This window comes from Paroedura picta, chromosome 3 (assembly GCF_049243985.1).
Source record: "Paroedura picta isolate Pp20150507F chromosome 3, Ppicta_v3.0, whole genome shotgun sequence".
NCBI classification, from domain to species: domain Eukaryota; kingdom Metazoa; phylum Chordata; class Lepidosauria; order Squamata; family Gekkonidae; genus Paroedura; species Paroedura picta.
Window position 1 is genome coordinate 170,878,589 of NC_135371.1, and position 20,402 is coordinate 170,898,990.

At 52.6% G+C, this 20,402-nt stretch overlaps 1 protein-coding gene across 2 annotated transcripts in view; it reads left to right on the forward strand.

Annotated features, from left to right (window-relative positions):
• Nucleotides 1-20,402, forward strand: part of KCND1 (potassium voltage-gated channel subfamily D member 1) — a 64,662-nt gene that overhangs the window by 33,141 nt on the left and 11,119 nt on the right. For both annotated transcript variants that reach the window (XM_077329491.1, XM_077329490.1), the window contains exons 3-6: nucleotides 14,946-15,108; nucleotides 15,209-15,292; nucleotides 16,175-16,270; nucleotides 19,171-19,424. In XM_077329491.1, the coding sequence (XP_077185606.1) occupies nucleotides 14,946-15,108; nucleotides 15,209-15,292; nucleotides 16,175-16,270; nucleotides 19,171-19,424 (597 nt within the window). The remainder of the gene's footprint in view (nucleotides 1-14,945; nucleotides 15,109-15,208; nucleotides 15,293-16,174; nucleotides 16,271-19,170; nucleotides 19,425-20,402) is intronic.

Genomic DNA, 20,402 nt, shown 5'->3' on the forward strand with positions numbered 1-20,402 from the left:
GTCGAACTTTCTAGCCATTCATGCCGTCCTACATGACAGAAAAGGGTATTTCCTTGGTTTGGCTACCAGGGTCACTCCAGAAACCTTTTGAGCCCCCCTTCTCACCTTGTTCAGTCTGTGGCCCACTTCAAATGTGATAGAAGAAGAAGAATTGGTTCTTCTATGCCGCTTTTCTCTACCCAAAGGAGTCTCAAAGTGGCTTACATTCGCCTTCCCTTTCCTCTCCCCACAACAGACACCCTGTGAGGTGGGTGAGGCTGAGAAAGCCCTGATATCACTGCTTGGTCAGAACACCTTTCTCAGTGCCGGGGCGAGCCCAAGGTCACCCAGCTGGCTGCATGTGGGGGAGTGCAGAATCGAACCTGGCTTGTGTCCGCACTCCTAACCAAGCTGGCTCCCAGGGACCTCCAGGGGCCATATGGCTCCTGTTGAGAATGGCTGCTTTAGGGCATAAGACCCCATTGAATTCTCTCCCCTCTCCAAATCCTGCTCAACTCAGGCTCCACTCTGCAGATCTCAAGGGATTCCCCAACCTTGGCACACTTCCTAATTGTAAGAGCAATTCATCGGTGGGTGCGGCTGTCCTGTGGAATAATCAAGGAAGTGTGGCCAGAACTTGATGGATTGGGGTTGGGGGGAGTGTTAGCTGGTGGTCTGTACGAACTCCCTTCCTTCAGACGCAAAGTACAGAGTGAATCTACGATTATGACCTCTTCCAGCGTCTTAAACACTTAGGAAAATCCACAATCGGCAGATCGTAATTCTGGTTGGCGGCTAAAAGCTTGCATTGCAACCACCCACGTGCACGCTGTAATTTGCCCCAATGGGGAACTAGATGGGCTTCTCCACCAGGGCAACAACGGCTAAATGGGGGGCATTTTAAGTCAGGAAGGTGATGCAGAAAATAACCACTTTGGAGGGGGGACGCTGTGGCCTTGGACCCCACTGAGGGTCAGGGATGCCAGCCTCCAGGTGGGGCCTGGGGATCCCCTGGAATTCCAGCTCCTCTCCAGACTGCAGAGCTCAGTTCCCCTGGAGGCAAGGGCTGCTTGGGAGGGGGGACTCTGTGACCTTGGACCCCACTGAGGGTCAGGGATGCCAGCCTCCAGGTGGGGCCTGGGGATCCCCTGGAAATCCAGCTCCTCTCCAGACTGCAGAGATCAGTTCCCCTGGAGGAAAGGGCTGCTTGGGAGGGGGGACTCTGTGGCCTTGGACCCCACTGAGGGTCAGGGATGCCAGCCTCCAGGTGGGGCCTGGGGATCCCCTGGAATTCCAGCTCCTCTCCAGACTGCAGAGATCAGTTCCCCTGGAGGAAAGGGCTGCTTGGGAGGGGGGACTCTGTGGCCTTGGACCCCACTGAGGGTCAGGGATGCCAGCCTCCAGGTGGGGCCTGGGGATCCCCTGGAATTCCAGCTCCTCTCCAGACTGCAGAGATCAGTTCCCCTGGAGGAAAGGGCTGCTTGGGAGGGGGGACTCTGTGGCCTTGGACCCCACTGAGGGTCAGGGATGCCAGCCTCCAGGTGGGGCCTGGGGATCCCCTGGAATTCCAGCTCCTCTCCAGACTGCAGAGATCAGTTCCCCTGGAGAAAAGGGCTGCTCGGGAGGGGGGACTCTGTGGCCTTGGACCCCACTGAGAGTCAGGGATGCCAGCCTCCAGGTGGGGCCTGGGGATCCCCTGGAATTGTAGCCCATCTCCACTGAGGTCCCCCCTGCCCCAATCCTGCCCACTCCCAGCTCCACCCCCAAAGTCTCCAGGTATTTCACAACCCAGAGCTGGCAAGTCTTTCATGTCACCAGGGGTACACCTGGGGCTGCTAAATCTGTTTTGGGAAATCAAGAATATAAGAACACAAGAGAAGCAACAAGAGCTGGAATTGCCCTCATATTTATTCATATACCATATTATGGCTTTTAATTTTTGTTAAATTATTAAAAAAAACACATCAGAAGAAATGGAGGGGAAAAAACCTTGAAACCCGTTAACTAATTTTATTTGAAAGGGGAGGGGGGAAGAGGGGAGGGGAAAATCCTGCATATATAATGTAGAAATAAAAATAGAACAGCCGTGGTGTCAGTTTGACACATCAGCTTCTATAAAAGGTTTCCAGACATCTAAAAATATATCCATAGGCAATTGTCGTCTGCATGCCATGCGTTCTATCTGTGATCAAGTTGTCTTTGAGCAATTGCGTTGTCCTAGAAGTTTTTCAGCTGCTATAAGGGCACAGAGCTCTCCGGATGTCCAAGGACTACCGTTCCCATGATCCCCTGCCAGCACTGGCTTACAACTGCCTTCCCTTTCCTCTCCCCACAACAGACACCCTGTGAGGGAGGTGAGGCTGAGAGAGCCCTGATATTACTGAAGAAGAAGAAGAGTTGGTTTTTATATGCCACTTTTCTCTACCCGAAAGAGTCTCAAAGCGGCTTCCATTCGCCTTCCCTTTCCTCTCCCCACAACAGACACCCTGTGAGGGAGGTGAGGCTGAGAGAGCCCTGATATTACTGAAGAAGAAGAAGAGTTGGTTCTTATATGCCACTTTTCTCTACCCGAAGGAGTCTCAAAGCGGCTTCCATTCATCTTCACTTTCCTCTCCCTACAACAGACACCCTGTGAGGTGGGTGAGGCTTAGAGAGTCCTGATATTTCTGTTCGGTCAGAACAGTTTTATCAGTGCCGTGGCAAGCCCAAGGTCACCCAGCTGGTTGCATGTGAGGGAGCGAGGAATCAAACCCGGCTCGCCAGATTAGAAGTCCGCACTCCTAACCACTACACCAAGCTGGCTCTCACCTTGCTGGCTTCTTAAAAAGCATGCCAAACCAGAAAAGAGTTGCTGTGGTGACCAGGGCATGTCTAGCAGAGGCCCCTTAGCCACAAGGTGTAGAAGGAACAGAGATACTCATTGTTGTTGGTGATTGGCGGTCAACAGTGGGAGAATTTCTGGAGTTCTGGCCCTGCTGCTGGACCTCCTGATGGCCCCTGGGTTTTGGCCCCTGTGTGACAGAGAGGGTTGGTCTGGATGGGCCACTGGCCTGATCCAACATGGCTTCTTTTGCATTCTTATGTCTGGGGCAGGGATGCTCTGCATTCTTGGTGCTTATGGGGGCAACAGTGGGAGGGCTTCTGGAGTTCTGGCCCTGCTGGGGGACCTGCTGGTGGCTCCTGCGTTTTGTCCATTGTGTGACACTGAAGGTCGGACTGGAGGGGCCGTTGGCCTGATGTTCTCACTGATGCTTGGCCTGATGCTTCCCTTATGTTCTCACGTTCTTATCCAAAATATAAATTTTTGCAGAATAAGTTGCCACTTCAGAGCCACGGAGAGAGCAGATATTTATTGCATTTCTCCCTTATCGCAGGGGCAGTCAACCTGTGGTCCTCCAGATGTTCATGGACTACAATTCCCATGAGCCCCTGCCAGTGTTTGCTGGCAGGGGCTCATGGGAATTGTAGTCCATGGGCATCTGGAGGACCACGGGTTGACTACCCCTGCCTTATCGCGTTTATTCCTAAGACTCTGCATATCTGACTTGGCAATCGCCTTGCATTAATCATATTTACTAATTGACATCAAGGGTTTAGGGACAAATATTATAAGTCTCACTTTCCGCATCGTTGCAAGTTGAGTGTCCAGGAGGGAAGGGACTCAGAGACGCTTAATGCTGGGGGGAGGGGGCATGCGCTGGTACCGACGGATGCTTCCCTCGTATTATAGCGTGAATAAAACTACAAGGGGCTGGGATGTGCTTAAGAGTGGTGGCAGAGAGAAAACAGCGTCTTGAAAACACAAAACCCCGAAGCCTGAAATACGAATTGCCCAAGTGGCTAATAGATGGGACGATTTCTTGGAGCTGGAACCGGCGGGTCCCTCCTCCCTTGGCCAAAATCCCAAGAGAGATAACCTGAACAAAGTTTGGCTCCCTTGACGGTCCTTGGCGAACGGCCACCGGCGTTTCTCCCTTGCCCGATCCTTCGCGACCTAACATTACGCCGGCCCCAGCTTTCCAAAATGATGTACTGCCTGACTCACAGAGGTAAATGGGCCTTGAGCATTAGCGATAAATAGATCTCCGGCTAGCGCCACGACGATCAAACCGGACCGCGGAGCACTGACAGTCCAACTGCTGGGGGAGGGAGCAAGCTGACGCTGTTCCGGTGAGCGACAAGCAGGGAGCCGTGTTTTTGAAAAAGCCAGCAGTCTTAAAGATCCTACTGCACTCTTGGTCTTTTCCGCTCAGGCACTGGCCTGAGCGGAAAAGAGCAAGAGTGCAGTAGGATCTTTAAGATTGCTAGCAGAGCGTGCTGTGACGGCCAAGTTAACGGACGCGGTAAACCAAAGACCAGTTGAAGAATTTCAAAGACGCTGGGGTGAATCCCTAAAATCGCTGTAAAAACTGAAGGTTTTTTCTGTACTGTTTTCTTTCTTTTCCTTAATCTTTCTTTTTTATTTGTTTGTTTGTTTCTTGGATTTGCAGTCCGCCTCTCTCGAAAATCGGCTCACGGCGGGTCACTCAAAACAATCCATACAATAAACCCCAATAAAGCCCCATTAAAACCCCAATTACTACAGTACAACAAAACCTTGACAGATGGCAAGAAAACCATGGCCCTCCTTAAAACTGGAAGGCCCTTGTGAGGGCAACATGGGGGGAGGGGAACCAAGATGTTCAGCCCAAATTCAAGTGCCAATGCCAAGGGGGACCCATACCACCTGCTCTACCATTGGCCTCGACCATGAACCTGGTAGATCAGCTCTATTTTGCAGGTCCTACAGAAAGTGGTAAGCTCTCCAGGGGCCCGCAGCTTCTCCTGGAGCTCATTCCACCATGTAGGGGCCAGGACCAAAAAGGAAATTTCTACTGAAATAAAACATTATTTATTTTTTTTAAGAAAAGACTGCTGGCAGAGTTTGAATATGTAAAGGTTCACATCACTGGCTGCTTAAAGAATAAATTGAATCGAAACAACAATATTTGAGAGCAAGAGAGGAGAAAGAGAGGGAGTCCTAACTGCCTAACTGATTAACTGCTGGCCTGCATTCATCTGGAGGCGAGTCAGGAGGAAGCGTGCTCCAAAGAGCAGGAAGTCTCCACCCATGCCAATCAGGATAGCAGATTATTTGAAAACTACCAGGAAGTTCTTAATCTAACAATGCTAAATACAAAGCTCCTTCGATGCCCCCCTGTAGGATTTGTTTCATATTCTGCTGAATTGTGCAAATTGCAGACCTTGCATACTCTAACAACAGGGCAGGGGGCGGAGCTTTTGGGAGTCACTGCTCACTTCTTCAGAGCTCAAGATGGGTACTCTGTCTGCAACATTATGCCCCCAGAAGAGCATTCTGGCCATCAAATGCTAGCGTGTCAGTGGCCCCTGGCCTGAAAGAAGGGCGTCCGGCCTCGACCACAGCCAGGGCCTTTTTGGTCCTGGCTCCGACCTGATGGAATTGGTTGCCAGCCAAGACACAGGCCCTGACGGAAGCACTCAAGTTCCACAGGGCCTACACTCTTCCACCACCAGCAGTGTGGTTGAGGCCGGAACAAACAGACAAAATCACAGGGGCCTCCCTCCTTCCCTCTCCAGAACCAAATCCCAGCACTGAATATGGAATATGTGGAAAAGCAGTGGACATATGAGAGCCTTCGGTGTATTGATTGGAGTTCTTCCGCAAGGCCTATGGTTGAGGCCTACTATATCTCAATTTTGGGGCTCTCTCCCGCCTCTTCTGCCCCCCTTTCCTCGTCAAATTCCTCCTAATATCCAACACCTTGGCTTGTTATAAACTATTACCCATCCTTGTAGTCTTGGCTGATGCAAGTGTGATTCACCTGTGGTGGTTCTAAAATTTTTAATTGGTTTTTATGCATTGGTTATATTGAGTGTTTAGATTTTGTACTGCCTTGAGATGGTACGTCTAAGAAGGGCGGTCTATAAATCACCTCGATATATAAATAAATCGTTTTGTTGTTTTTGTTGTGTTCTAAACGGATTTTCACGTGTACTAAACCGCCCCGAGCCTGAGAGGAGCAGTATACAAATTTAAAGGTAAAGGTAAAGGTATCCCCTGTGCAAGCACCGGGTCATGTCTGACCCTTGGGGTGACGCCCTCCAGCGTTTTCATGGCAGACTCAATACGGGGTGGTTTGCCAGTGCCTTCCCCAGTCATTACCGTTTACCCCCCAGCAAGCTGGGTACTCATTTTACCGACCTCGGAAGGATGGAAGGCTGAGTCAACCTTGAGCCGGCTGCTGGGATTGAACTCCCAGCCTCATGGGCAGAGCTTTCAGATTGCATGTCTGCTGCCTTACGACTCTGCACCACAAGAGGCTCTTTATACAAATTTAATAATAAATAAATGCCCAGAGGAAGGCAAACGGTCTCCAGGATCTGTGGGCCAAGCTGGCCTGGAAGAAAATTCTTTCCTGACCCTACAATTGGTGTTACCCGGGGTATAGAAGAGCCTCAAGAGCCCTCCCTTTCCACCCTCCCTCGAACCATCAGCCTAAATTTGCAGAAGCTGCACAGCTGCCGGATGGCCTCTGCTTAAAAACCTCCAACGAATGGAGCAGTTGTACCTTTCGAGGAAACCTGTCCCGCCAGACTCTTGCAAAGAAAACTGGGCTAAGCGAATCTTGGTTTGAACCTGCAAGGCTCTCCCTACGTACAGCGTTGCACCAAGGAAGGATTCCTTAACTATCAAACCAGCCTTTGTCAGCCTTTTTACCATGGAGGAGCCCCTGAAATAATTGTTTCAGGCTTCAAGAAGCCCCGGAAGTGATGTCAGGTGGCCACGCCTCTCAGCCACGCCCCCAGAAGTGACATCACCACCCGCATTAACAGGCCGGCTTGAGGAGGACCGACTGGGGAAAAGACAGGAGGTGCTTAAGGCAGAGTGGGCACAGAAACCACAAGGGGGAATCACTCCTGATCAGTGGAAATGTCCAGGTCCATTCCGCACGACTTTAATATAGCACTAGTCTTGCATTTTGTTTTCGCCACTAACTACGTTCCGCATGACGTCGTGAGCAATCTGCAACACTCCTGCAACACTAGCGTGAAAATCGCTTCGTTGTAGCGATTTCCAGGGAATCGGGAAAAGTGGATTCACCCTCAGAAAATGGCTACACTCCTGCCAACAACCTGCAACACTTGCGAAAAAGACCTGTGCGTTCTCAATGTAGCGGTTGCAACAAAGTTTCCGCTTTGTGAAAGCAATTGGCAACATTGGTCCTTGTGCGGAATGGGCCCCAGTTTCCTAGCTTGTACTAAGGCAGGAGGGGAAAGGCCGCGGACCCCCTCCAGAGCTCCCAGGGACCCTTGGCGGTCCGTGGACCCCCGTTTGGGAATCCCTGTGTTAAGCCACTGTGCGTGCACCTTGGGAAATGAGATGATGTCCTCGGCAGACTGGAGGGGCAGGTTCTCACGTTGAAAAAGGAGACCTGCCCGCAGGAAGCTGCAGCTCGCCCGCCGCCATTGTAAACTGCGCGAAAGCACAAACCGTCTGCATGGAGCGGTTCTGCACCATTTGGAGCAATTTTCTTTACGAGCCGAGCACGTAGAGGCAGCTCCCCCTAGGAAGCCGTTTGTCAAATCCCATCTCCCGTGTGGCTTTGGCAATTTCCCCCATGTGTTCGGCTCACGTTCTCCACCGCCGTGGTGGAACCTGCCCAAACGGCACAGAGAGCGGCTTGGCATGAAGAGCTCGCCGACGGGAAATGGCTACAACGCTCCTCCGGGCAGCCGTGCATTTGGGAACAACGGACATGGTCCCAGTTGGACGGGCTGCCCTCTTCCCCGTACGCCTCCTGTTCCCCCCGCCTTCACCCCCACAAATAAAGAAATGCAAACCTCCCGGTAACCGCCATGCACCCAATTATGCAAGTCATTACGGCAGCAGCGAAAGTAATTATTGAATGGATGCTTTCTGTGTTTCAGAGGAGCATTACGGATTCCGGAAGCGCCGCCCGTCTTTCATGTTCGGAACGCTTCTCAATTAAAGCCTTTTGTATTTCCGATTGGAGTTTATGAAGCACGCTTTTTGCTGGGGGCTCGGAACTTCCAAGTCGGCCAGTTCCCCCCTGGCTCTCCTCCCCTCTCGGGCGCTCTGAGCTACGTTCTCACCAAGCAGAGTGGCTGTCAGAGCACCGGGGGAGCCATGTTGGATCAGGCACCTTCAGCCACAGCCTGGGATGTCATGCGCGCCAGCCACAGAACTCACCAACCCGGGAATCTCCACTTCCAGTAAAGCCCGAGTCAGGTTTCTAGTCCTCATTACCCCCAGTCAAAACGGACAGCGCTGACTTTGATGGACCAACAGTCTGATTCTGTAGCAGGCGGCTTCATGTTGCCCTGACCTGGGCAGAATCTGCACTTACTTTGTTTATTCCATTGTCAATCCTGTTGAATACAGATCGATTTGAACTTGGGTCTTCCTCTTCCCCCCCATTGAAACAGAAAAGTGTTCTGCACGTGGTTAGGGTAGTTCAGAAGGGGGCGGGGGGGAGCCAAGCCTCTTTCTTTCTTTTCTTGAAGGTGGGGGGGAGAGGAGCCAAGCAGGGAGCCTCTTTCTTTTCTTGGAGGGGGGAGGGGAGAGGATTGAAGAAGGCAGAGAAGGGAGAAAAAATCCAAGACCGACAGAAGAGAAATTAGGGGTTTCTCCTTTAAGGCAAGCTTGTCACATGGCCACCTTTGGCCAATCAGGGCGTCTCTACCATGGAAGTTCAAAACAGCCTGCTTTCTCCAATCAAAGAGAAATCTAATTGGAAATTGTATTCTGTGTATACAGCAGGGACTGAATCGACCTGGGATTGGAATAAAAACTCCGTGCAGTTTACACCCTGGAAAGGCCAGGTTAACCTCATCTCATTGGATTTTGGTAGCAAGGCCGGGTCAGCCTTGGATAATCTTTGGATGGCAGGCTACTCATGAAGCCCAGGGTCGCTATGCAGAGGCTGGCTATGACAACCACCTCTGTGCACCTCTTGTCTTCACCTGGATGGCCCAGGCTGGTCCGACCTCATCAGTTCTTGGAAGCTAAGCAAGGTTGGGCCTTGGCCAGTATTTGGATGGGAAACCACAATGTCCAGGGTCGCTACGCAGAAGCACGCAATGAGACATCCCCTCTGGACGCCTCTTGCCTTGAAACTCCCACCAGGGTCGCCATAAGTCACCTATGACCTGTGGACAGGAGAAAACTGCACTTCCCAAATTAGGAGAACCTTGTCAAATAGACCAAAGGGTGAGATCTGCACAGGAATTGGTTCAAGCATAAAGGAGGCAGAGATCAGCTTTGGACGCCCAGCCCTTACAAAGCTCCTGGCCTTGATTGCAGGGCAGGATTAGCATCCAGAATGTCTGGTGGGGTGAGAGTTGGCCTGTCATGGAGGAGACAGCATTGGAGGGAGATGGATGCATCAGCAAGGAGAGCTCTGAGACAGGCCGGAGGGGAACGCTGTGATGTGGGGAAGGAATCGAGAGTAGTTAATTTTCCTTTTTCGAAAGGGAGATGCGCCTCAAACCTGCCGGGTAGCTCCGTCCCCAGGTCTTGGAAGCAGGGAGGCATTTTGCCGCATTTCACATATTCAGGGATTGCGCTTTGACACGGAGAAGCTGTTAAACATCTGTGGGGGCTCTCTGGCTATGGTGCCCACAAAATTGGGTTGCCAAACTGCAGTCGGGGCCTGGTGATCTCCTGGAGTTGTGTCTGATCACAAAATGACCAAGATTGGTACCCCCCTGGAGGAGGTAGGTTGCCCCCCTGGAGGAGGTAGGTTGCCCAAAACGTGGCTTTTCAGATGTCCATGGACAACCATTCCCATGATCATGTAGCCCATGGGCATCTGAAGAACCATGGTTTGGCCACCCCTGCTGAGGACCCCCAAAGCCCAGCCCAGGTCCCACCCCCAAATTTCCAAGTCAGAGTTGGAATTTGCAGGTCAGAGTTGGCGGTAGGGTTGGTGGTGGCCACTCTGGCCACTGCTGTGGGACGGGGAGGGAGGGTGGTCAGGTCCAGGTAGGGAAACTCTTGGACAACTGGAGACGGAGCTTGGGGAGGACAAGGGTCTCAGAGTCCACCCTCCCAACCATCTGTTTTCTCCTCTCTTATTTTCTGGAGATGAGCTGTTATTCTGAGGGATTCCCAGGTCCCACCTGGAGGCTGACATCCCTAACTGGAAATCCTACCTCAGAAAGATCCAAAGGAAGAATTATGAATGTTGAAGAAGAATTGGTTTTTATACCCCACTTTTCACTGCCCGAAGGAGTCTCACAGCGGCTTACAACCGCCTTCCCTTCCTCTCTCCACCACGGATGCCCTGCGAGGTAAGTGGGGCCGAGAGAGCTCTGAGAGAACTGCGCTTTTAGAACAGCTCTGCCAGGACTGTGACTCTGCCCAGGCTGCATGTGGAAGAGCGGGGAATCAAACCCAACTTGCTGGATTAGAAGCCGCCGCGGTGAAAAATTACACCGAGCCGGATCTGAGCAAACGTTTAGGCCGCAGGGGTGGCCAAACTGTGACTTCACAGATGTCCATAGCCTACAATTCCCATGAGTTCCTGACAGCAACACGCTGGCAGGGGGCTCCTGGGAATTGTAGTCCATGGACATCTGGAGGGCCGCAGTTTAACTACTCCTGGTTTAGGGTCTGCCTGGACCTTACAAGGGTCCTCCCAGGAGCCAGACAAGGGCCAACCCGGAAGAATCTAGAGGTTAGCAAACAAACAACCCCAATCTGGAGATGTGCGTTTGTGAGCCCCTGAAAGAACTGGGAGAACCACAGGATTGAAATAGATCTGGCGGCATTCACAAACGCCTCCGTTCATTCACTCATTTGCCCCTGGGCTCATGCCGGGGCCTGCTGTGCCTTAATATTCAATTACCTTCCTCCCCGACACCCCTGCCCGGCGCTGCTCCCGTTATTTATCTCCCAGGGGCCCGTCCATCAGAGGAGTTATTAAGGCCATAACTCCTGGAGCCTGCTGCGGGCCGACAGAAGCGTTAAAGAGGCCCACCTCATAAGTCATCCGCTTGGCACAGGTTGTGTTCTACAATATTGGGGGAGGCGGGGAACGAGAACACGGAAACCGCTCCAGGAAACGGAGGAGGGGAGAGAAAAATATTATCTATTGTGGGCAGGGTTGCCAACCTCCAGGAGTTCCCTTGAAATGACTGATCTCCAGACTACGAGCTGGGGGGGGGGGCAGGTTCTACCCAAAACTTTGCTCCTCTCAGGCACTCCCCCCAAATCTCCGAGAATTTCCCAAGCCAAGAGTTGGCAGCCTAAATTCGGGGGGGCAAAGGGATGCCTAGAGTTCTGGGAATTAGTGCCATGTGACTGGGAGCCCTGTTGCCAACTCCAGGGGGGGAAACACTTGGGTTTTGGAGGGTGGAGTGTGGGGACAATGCAGTTTGGGGACTCCGGTGTAGCCCTTTTCTCTTTGGTGTGGAAATCAGTTGCAATTTTGGGAGAGCTCGGGGTTCTACCTGGAAGCTGAGAAATCGGCAAAACCCGTGTAAGGAGTGTCTTTTAATCCACTTTCCACAAAAGAAAAAACGCCTTTTTAACCGTAAGGTGATAAATCATGAAGTATTCCTCTTCAATTTAGAGGAAATCCTCTACTAGTTGTTTCTAAGCGCTCAAAAAGAACATCCGTACTGAAGAGTCAACTTCTTCGTAGCGAGCAAGTAAATAGTCAGCGAAGAGTCTCTCCAAAGACCCCCGTTAAGGCTGTCTTCAACTTTAAAGTCTTTCTTAGGATTTGAACATGTGAAATACAGAAACGCAGTCTAATATAAGCTTAAATCAACAGTAATGTCATTTTATACCATGAATTCAAGACTGTTTTTGTAATCCATGGCTTCTTCGGCTAGACCAGTGGTTCTCAACCTTCCTAAATGCCGCACCCCTTTAATCCAGTTTCTCATGTTGTGTTGACCCCCAACCCTAAAACTATGCCAGTGTCCTTTCACAGAAATTAAACCAAAACTGACCAATGGTGTGAAGATATGGTTGCATATAAATTGGGTTTTTTCCCGGGGTTTCTCAGTTCAGTTCTACCTCTTGTCCCACCATGCCGATTTCGCTCTTTTCCACTGCTCCAGACAGACGAACGCTCTATCTCGATCTACCCCGCAAGGCTGTTGTGTGGATGGCGCCCCACTGCCCCAGCCAAGCTGCTTGCCCTGCCGCAACCCCCGTTAAAGGGTCGTTCGACTCCCAAAGGGGTCCTGACCCCAGGTTGAGAACCACTGGCCTAGACTATTTTCTTTCCCAATTACAGTTGTTTCCTAATTGGCATTAGAACAAGGCAAGATTTTTTTTAAAGGTGAGGCAGATAGAGGATTACCTTTTGGGGGGGGCTTCACAGGGTTAGTACAAATAACAACCTTATTAGGACCTATGAGTATTTCCAACGTGGTATGCAGACCTCAGTACTGCATAGAACTCTTCCTCGATTGTTTAGAACAGGGGTAGTCAAACTGCGGCCCTCCAGATGTCCATGGACTACAATTCCCATCAGCCCCTGCCAGCTTTCGCTGGCAGGGGCTGATGGGAATTGTAGTCCATGGACATCTGGAGGGCCGCAGTTTGACTACCCCTGGTTTAGAAGCCGTGATCCGAAAGCTTCTTGAGCTGTGTTCGCCGCGGACAGTCTTAATAACGATACAATTGCGTTCTGTGAATGTTGTTCTTATGGGCCAATGTGGCTGCCTAATTTTGAACTCCCCCCCCCCGCCCCCCGCCCCCAGGCTGTCTGGCTAAGATCAGCAAGCAGATTGCCGTGATTAAAACACACACCGTATTTCAGGCCCTGAGGCTGGAGTTAAGGAAGGGATTTCTCTCCTGTCTTAAAAAATAATCGGGAGATTCTGATACCCATTTCTTAGCCTGGGGGAAGCTACAAACAGAGAGCGCGGACCTGTGTGGGCAGATTTTCAATATGCAGGGAAAACGGAACATCCAGCTGCTTAAAGAATCAAATACTTTTGACTCAGAAGGGAAACAACTACTTATAGAAAGAGGAGAGGAGGGACCTCAATAATTGCTAGCAGCTGTCTGCAGCCATTCTGCTGTTCAAGCGCTGTTCTGGAGGCAAGCAGGGGGAAGCAGAATGACTTTTAAAACCTTGAAGCGGCCGGGTGCTCGGCCCTCTCTGCATATTGAAACTCTGCCAACAGGGCCTGGGTTGACAGTGAGCATTCAGGCTACAAAATGAAGTGTTTATTCCAACAGAAATGGAGCCTGGAATTCTCCCAGCATTGCCACTGACCTTCAGATCAGTTCCCCCGGAGCAGGGAGTCTCAACCGGGGCACAGCGGCCTTCCCCTTATATCCTGCCTTAATGGACTTGGCCAAAACCTATTCCTGGCATTGCTATGAAAGCAGGGAATGAGCCGCTTCCAATGACCTCAGAGGGATCCAACGCCACAGAGTCCCCCTCCCAAGCAGCCCTTTCCTCCAGGGGAACTGATCTCTGCAGTCTGGAGAGGAGCTGGAATTCCAGGGGATCCCCAGGCCCCACCTGGAGGCTGGCATCCCTGACCCTCAGTGGGGTCCAAGGCCACAGAGTCCCCCCTCCCAAGCAGCCCTTTCCTCCAGGGGAACTGATCTCTGCAGTCTGGAGAGGAGCTGGAATTCCAGGGGATCCCCAGGCCCCCCCTGGAGGCTGGCATCCCTGACCCTCAGTGGGGTCCAAGGCCACAAAGTCCCCCCTCCCAAGCAGCCCTTTCCTCCAGGGGAACTGATCTCTGCAGTCTGGAGAGGAGCTGGAATTCCAGGGGATCCCCAGGCCCCACCTGGAACCTGGCATCCCTGACCCTCAGTGGGGTCAAAGGACACAGAGTCCCCCCTCCCAAGCAGCCCTTTCCTCCAGGGGAACTGATCTCTGCAGTCTGGAGGGGAGCTGGAATTCCAGGGGATCCCCAGGCCCCACCTGGAGGCTGGCATCCCTGACCCTCAGTGGGTTCCGAGGCCACAGAGTCCCCCTTCCAAGCAGCCCTTTCCTCCAGGAGAACTGAGCTCTGCAGTCTGGAGAGGAGCTGGAATTCCAGGGGATCCTCAGGCCCCACCTGGAGGATGGCATCCCTGACCCTCAGTGGGGTCCAAGGCCACAGAGTCCCCCTCCCAAGCAGCCCTTTCCTCCAGGGGAACTGATCTCTGCAGTCTGGAGAGGAGCTGGAATTCCAGGGGATCCCCAGGCCCTACCTGGAGGCTGGCATCCCTGACCCTCATTGGGCTCCAAGGCCACAGAATCCCCCCTCCCAAGCAGCCCTTTCCTCCAGGGGAACTGATCTCTGCAGTCTGGAGAGGAGCTGGAATTCCGGGGGATCCCCAAGCCCCACCTGGAGGCTGGCATCCCTGACCCTCAGTGGGGTCCGAGGCCACAGAGTCCCCCCTCCCAAGCAGCCCTTTCCTCCAGGGGAACTGATCTCTGCAGTCTGGAGAGGAACTGGAATTCCGGGGGATCCCCAAGCCCCACCTGGAGGCTGGCATCCCTGACCCTCAGTGGGGTCCGAGGCCACAGAGTCCCCCCTCCCAAGCAGCCCTTTCCTCCAGGGGAACTGATCTCTGCAGTCTGGAGAGGAACTGGAATTCCGGCGGATCCCCAGGCCCCACCTGGAGGCTGGCATCCCTGACCCTCAGTGGGGTCCAAGGCCACAGAGTCCCCCCTCCCAAGCAGCCTTTTCCTCCAGGGGAACTGATCTCTGCAGTCTGGAGAGGAGCTGGAATTCCAGGGGATCCCCAGGGCCCACCTGGAGGCTGGCATCCCTGACCCTCAGTGGGGTCCAAGGCCACAGAGTCCCCCCTCCCAAGCAGCCCTTTCCTCCAGGGGAACTGATCTCTGCAGTCTGGAGAGGAGCTGTGATTCTGGGGGATCCCCCAGTCCTTAACCTTAGCATGTGACTGCATGAGAGAAGCCAGAGGGCTACAGTAACTCCCCTCTCCCTTCCAGCTACGGCGACATGGTGCCCAGCACGATTGCAGGCAAGATCTTTGGCTCCATCTGCTCCCTCAGCGGGGTGCTGGTCATCGCCCTCCCGGTCCCCGTCATCGTCTCCAACTTCAGCCGTATCTACCACCAGAACCAGCGGGCGGATAAGCGGCGGGCTCAGCAGGTGAGTGCGGCCGGGGCGGGGGCAGGGAGGAGACAGGATGCGTTCGCCTGCATGTGCCCTTTCTCGTTTCATGCCCGTCCCTCCTCTTCTCCCTTTGCAGAAAGTTCGCCTGGCCCGGATCCGGCTGGCCAAGAGCGGCACGACGAACGCGTTCCTGCAGTACAAACAGAACGGCGGCCTTGAGGTATAGAGCTCTATCTCAGAGGTTCTTGGGCTGATTCGCATTACGCAGCCCATAGCAAACACCTGGGTTTTTTGCCAGATTTTTTTCGGCTCAGTTTTATTGTTCCGTGCAGAGGTGTAGCTATGGGGTGGCCACTCGGGTACTGCACTAGACACCATGTGAGAGGGTGCAGGAGGAAGCGATCCGTGCAGTGTCCACGGCCGGTGGGGCCTGCTGCATTTGGAAGACCCTTCGGCAGACCTGGGTGACCCCCACCTGCGCCACTGATGCCCGTCCCTGCAGGTGGAGATCTGGGGCACATGGTGCATGTCCAGCCACTGTGACCTGTCTCAAGCTGGCGGTGGCGAAATGATTTATTCCAGTGTTCAAAATAATTTCGCAATGTCTAAAACAATTTCAAAACGGATTCCCGGGTATAGTCCGTTTTCGTTATCTTCATCAGTGATGTACTCAATATATTGTTTATAACTCAGTCTTCTCTAATTGTATTTTTACGGGTGGTGGAAGTATAGAAAATAACTTCGTCTCTGATAATGTCTTGTTTTATGTAGTTCAGTCCCAAATTGGTCACATAATATCAAAATTTTATTGTTTTCTACACTTTCACCACTTACTGATGAAGTTATCGAAAATACTGATGACGTTATTGAAACTATTCTCGGGACTATACCCGGGAATCTGTTCGGAAACTGTTTTGAACACGGGAATAAATCATTTCGCCGTCGCCAGCTTGAGACATTTTCCTCCTGCTTCATTACCTGTTGACCCTTGTGTGTTGGCAGAGATGGGTCAGGGTCCAAACTGGCACACTTGGGGAGGGGGGGGGGCATCCACAGCCTGCCTGTTCCGAGCTGTCTACACGCGGCTCTTTCTCTCCCACAGGACAGGGACCCCGAGGCTCACGCTTTGGTTGTGCGAAATCGATCGGCTTTCGAACAGCAGCACCACCATCTCTTGCACTGCCTGGAGAAAACCACTGTGAGTATTGGGATGGGGTTTCTGTGTGAACCAGAGGGCCTCTGGATGCCCAACCGAATGGGTTATCTAGGCAGGGTTGGCTAGACCAGGGATACCCAGCCGTTCTCATCATGGGAGCCCCATTGGAGTTCTAAAATCAAGCAGATCTGTGTGTATGGTAATAATGACTCTGGAAACAAAGCTGCTGTGAAATAAAATGCTGTATAAATAGAATCACAGAATCATAGAGCTGGAAGGGGGCCTTTTGGTCCCACACAGACCTTCTGGTCCCACCCCCTGCTCAACGCAGGATCAGCCAAAGCACCCAGGATACGTACCTGTCCAGCTGCTGCTTAGAATAACAGAATCCTAGAGTTGGAAGGGGCCACACAGGCCATCTAGTCCAACCCCCTGCTCAAGGCAGGATCAGCCTCAAGCATCCAGGAGAAGTCTCTGTCCAGCCCTGCTTAGAATCATAGAACCATAGAGTTGGAAGGGGCCAGACAGGCCATCTAGTCCAACCCCCTGCTCAATGCAGGATCAGCCTCAAGCATCCAGGAGAAGTCTCTGTCCAGCCCGGCTTAGAATCATAGAACCATAGAGTTGGAAGGGGCCAGACAGGCCATCCAGTCCCACCCCCTGCTCAATGCAGGATCAGCCTCAAGCATCCAGGAGAAGTCTCTGTCCAGCCCTGCTTAGAATCATAGAACCATAGAGTTGGAAGGGGCCAGACAGGCCATCCAGTCCCACCCCCTGCTCAATGCAGGATCAGCCTCAAGCATCCAGGAGAAGTCTCTGTCCAGCCGCTGCTGAGAATCATAGAACCATAGAGTTGGAAGGGGCCAGACAGGCCATCCAGTCCCACCCCCTGCTCAATGCAGGATCAGCCTCAAGCATCCAGGAGAAGTCTCTGTCCAGCCGCTGCTTAGAATCATAGAACCATAGAGTTGGAAGGGGCCAGACAGGCCATCTAGTCCAACCTCCTGCTCAATGCAGGATCAGCCTCAAGCATCCAGGAGAAGTCTCTGTCCAGCCGCTGCTTAGAATCATAGAACCATAGAGTTGGAAGGGGCCAGACAGGCCATCTAGTCCAACCTCCTGCTCAGTGTAGGATCAGCCTAGAGCATCCAGGAGAAGGATCCGTCCAGCCGCTGTTTGAAGAGCACCAGTGAGGGGGAGCTCCTTAGGCAGCCACAGATGAACTACTCTGACGGTGAACATTTTTCCCCCCCTGATGTCTAGCCAGTACTGTTCTACACATAGCTTAAAGCCATTACTGCGGTTCCTATCCTCGGCTGCTAACAGGAACCGCTCCCTGCTCTAAGTGACAACCTCTAAGAGCCACCGTTTCCCCTCTCCACCTCTTCTCCAGGCTGAACCTTCCCAAGTCCCTCAGCTTTTTCTCACAGGGCTCAGCCCCCAGGCCCCGGATCATCCTTGTCTTTCTCCTCTGCCCCCTCTCAATTGTGTGCACGTCCTTTTTGAAGTGAGGCCTCCAGAACTGTGCACAGGACTCCAGGTGGGGTCTGACCAACATGGCATACAGCAAGACTAGGATCTGGGGCCAAGGGGCCAAGCCCTATGAAGATAGGTTTGAGGGACTTGGGAATGTTCAGCCTGGAGAAAAGGAGGTTGAGAGGGGACAGGATAGCCCTCTTTAAGTATTTGAAAGGTTGTCACTTGGAGGAGGGCAGGAGGCTGTTCCCGTTGGCTGCAGAGGAGAGGACACGCAGTCATGGGTTTAAACTTCAAGTACAACGATATAGGCAAGATATCAGGAAAAAATTTTTCACAGTCAGAGTAGTTCAGCAGTGGAATAGGCTGCCTAAGGAGGCGGTGAGCTCCCCCTCACTGGCAGTCTTCAAGCAAAGGTTGGATGCACACTTTTCTTGGATGCTTTAGGATGCTCTGGGCTGATCCTGCGTTGAGCAGGGGGTTGGACTAGGTGGCCTGTATGGCCCCTTCCAACTCTATGATTCTATGATTCTATCTTGCAATTGCGATGTGACGCCTCTGTACTTCTTGGTTCCAAATCTGTGAGACACCATCGCTCATAGACAGAAATAATTACAGGAAATCTCAAATCCTACAACCAGGAGGACAGTAGCTGCTTAGGAGCGACTCCAACGGTCGTTGATAATAGAATTTGAGACTTACCTGCAGCTTGAGCTAATTGCCTATGGGAAGGTTTATCCAATTTACACTTGCTTTAGCTGCTGCTAAAGAGCACTGGGAACAGGTAGTAAACACCGAAACCCTGTCTAGTAATTTTGTTACATTACGTGAACATTGCTGTAAATATTTCTGTCTACGAGCAGTGGTTTATCAGGGGGATTCGGAGCCAAGAAATACAACATATATCTATAGTGTTTTGCTTCACAATAGATTTGTTTCCAGAGTCATCACTCTTTGTGCCTGCTTGGTTTTGGGTACGTTCACTGTCTCTGCGTACTCCTCCTTGGAGCATCGGCGTTCCGACGCAGGGTGGTGGGAGGCGCTGGAGGAGGCGGAGGAGGCGGAGCCAACCATGGCGCTGGAGGAGGCGCTGGAGGAGGCGGAGCCAACCATGGAACCTCAGGAAGTGAGGTCATGCCTGGTAACCCTTCGACGTTTCGGGCAGCCCCTTGCGCCAGCTGTAATGTCAGGGTCAGGGTCAAGGGTAGACCTGCAACGAGCACGCTACAGTAATCCAATTTGGAGGTGACCGTCACACACCTAGGTCTTCCATGTACGGAAAGTTGCAACAGCAAAAGACTGCCGGTGGAGTCCAGAGATTCTGCTGTCACCTGGGAAGGGATCAGGGGCAGGACATCTATATAACGTACAGAAGGACCCAAGATCGACCCCCATCATTTTAAGAAGCACCCTGTCGGATCTGAGCCTTCGTGCTCACGTTTCCCGTTTCTCCTCCCCTCCTGCAGAGTCACGAGTTTACAGACGAACACACCTACAGCGAGCTGTGCCTGTCGGACCCGCTTGGCTACCGCACCAGCCGCAGCACCTCCCTCTCCTCCCAGCAAGGGGGCAGCGGCAGGGGGCTCCTGAGCTCCTCCTGCTGCCCGCGCCGCCCCAAGCGCCGGCCCACCCGCCTCACCAACTCCACCATGTCCATGAGCCGCGCCAGCGCTCAAGAGCTCGACACGCTGCAGAGCCAGAAGAGCATCGGCCCGCAGAGGTAAACAGCTCCTTTCCGATCCTTCCGCAGGGCTCCCTGGGGGAGGGGGTTCCCAGCCCCCCACAATCTGCAGTGGAACAACCAGATTCAGGTCCGATAGCACCTTAAGAGTCCTACAAAATTTTCGGGCAGTGAAGGCAGCCAATGGGGAGGGAAGGTAGCATGGCATGGCATGCCCTGATCTTGTCAGGGGTTGGAATCCGTGCAGGGTCAGTACTTGGGTGGGAGACCACCAAGGAAGGCTCTGCAGAGGCAGGCAATGGCCAACCACCTCTGCTTCTCACTTGCCCTGGAAGTCCTTGGCTTGGGTCGGCACAAGTTGGAAGCTAAGCGAGGTTGGTACTTGAATGGGAAACCACCAAGGAAGCCTTTTCAGAGGCCGGGAATGCCAGACCACCTCTGCTTCTTGCTTGCTTTGCAAGCCCTTTGCTGGGGTCGCCATTAGCTGCAAGCTAAGCTAGGCTAAATAAGGCTGGGACTTGGGTGGGAGGCCACCAAGGAAGCCTTTTCAGAGGCCGGGAATGCCAGACCACCTCTGCTTCTTGCTTGCTTTGCAAGCCCTTTGCTGGGGTCGCCATTAGCTGCAAGCTAAGCTAGGCTAAATAAGGCTGGGACTTGGGTGGGAGGCCACCAAGGAAGCCTCTTCAGAGGCCGGGAATGGCAGACCACCTCTGCTTCTTGCTTGCTTTGAAAGCCCCTTGCTGGCTCCCCACAAGTCAGTCACAACCTGACAGCACATACAGATGTAGCCTAGCCGATTATGGAGGGGGGGATCTTTCCCTTTATTAGCAAGCCAAAAATAAGTAACACACTGAAGGACTTTGGGCAACTCTAGTGCAATGATATCAAGTATTACAAGTTCGACTGTCTTAATTTTCATTTTTGAATGGAGAGTGACAAAACGGGTCACAAATGCTCAGCGGTAATCATTTTCCAGCTTGGAAACGTCAGTTTTCAGATTAGGTCTGGCAAAGAAGA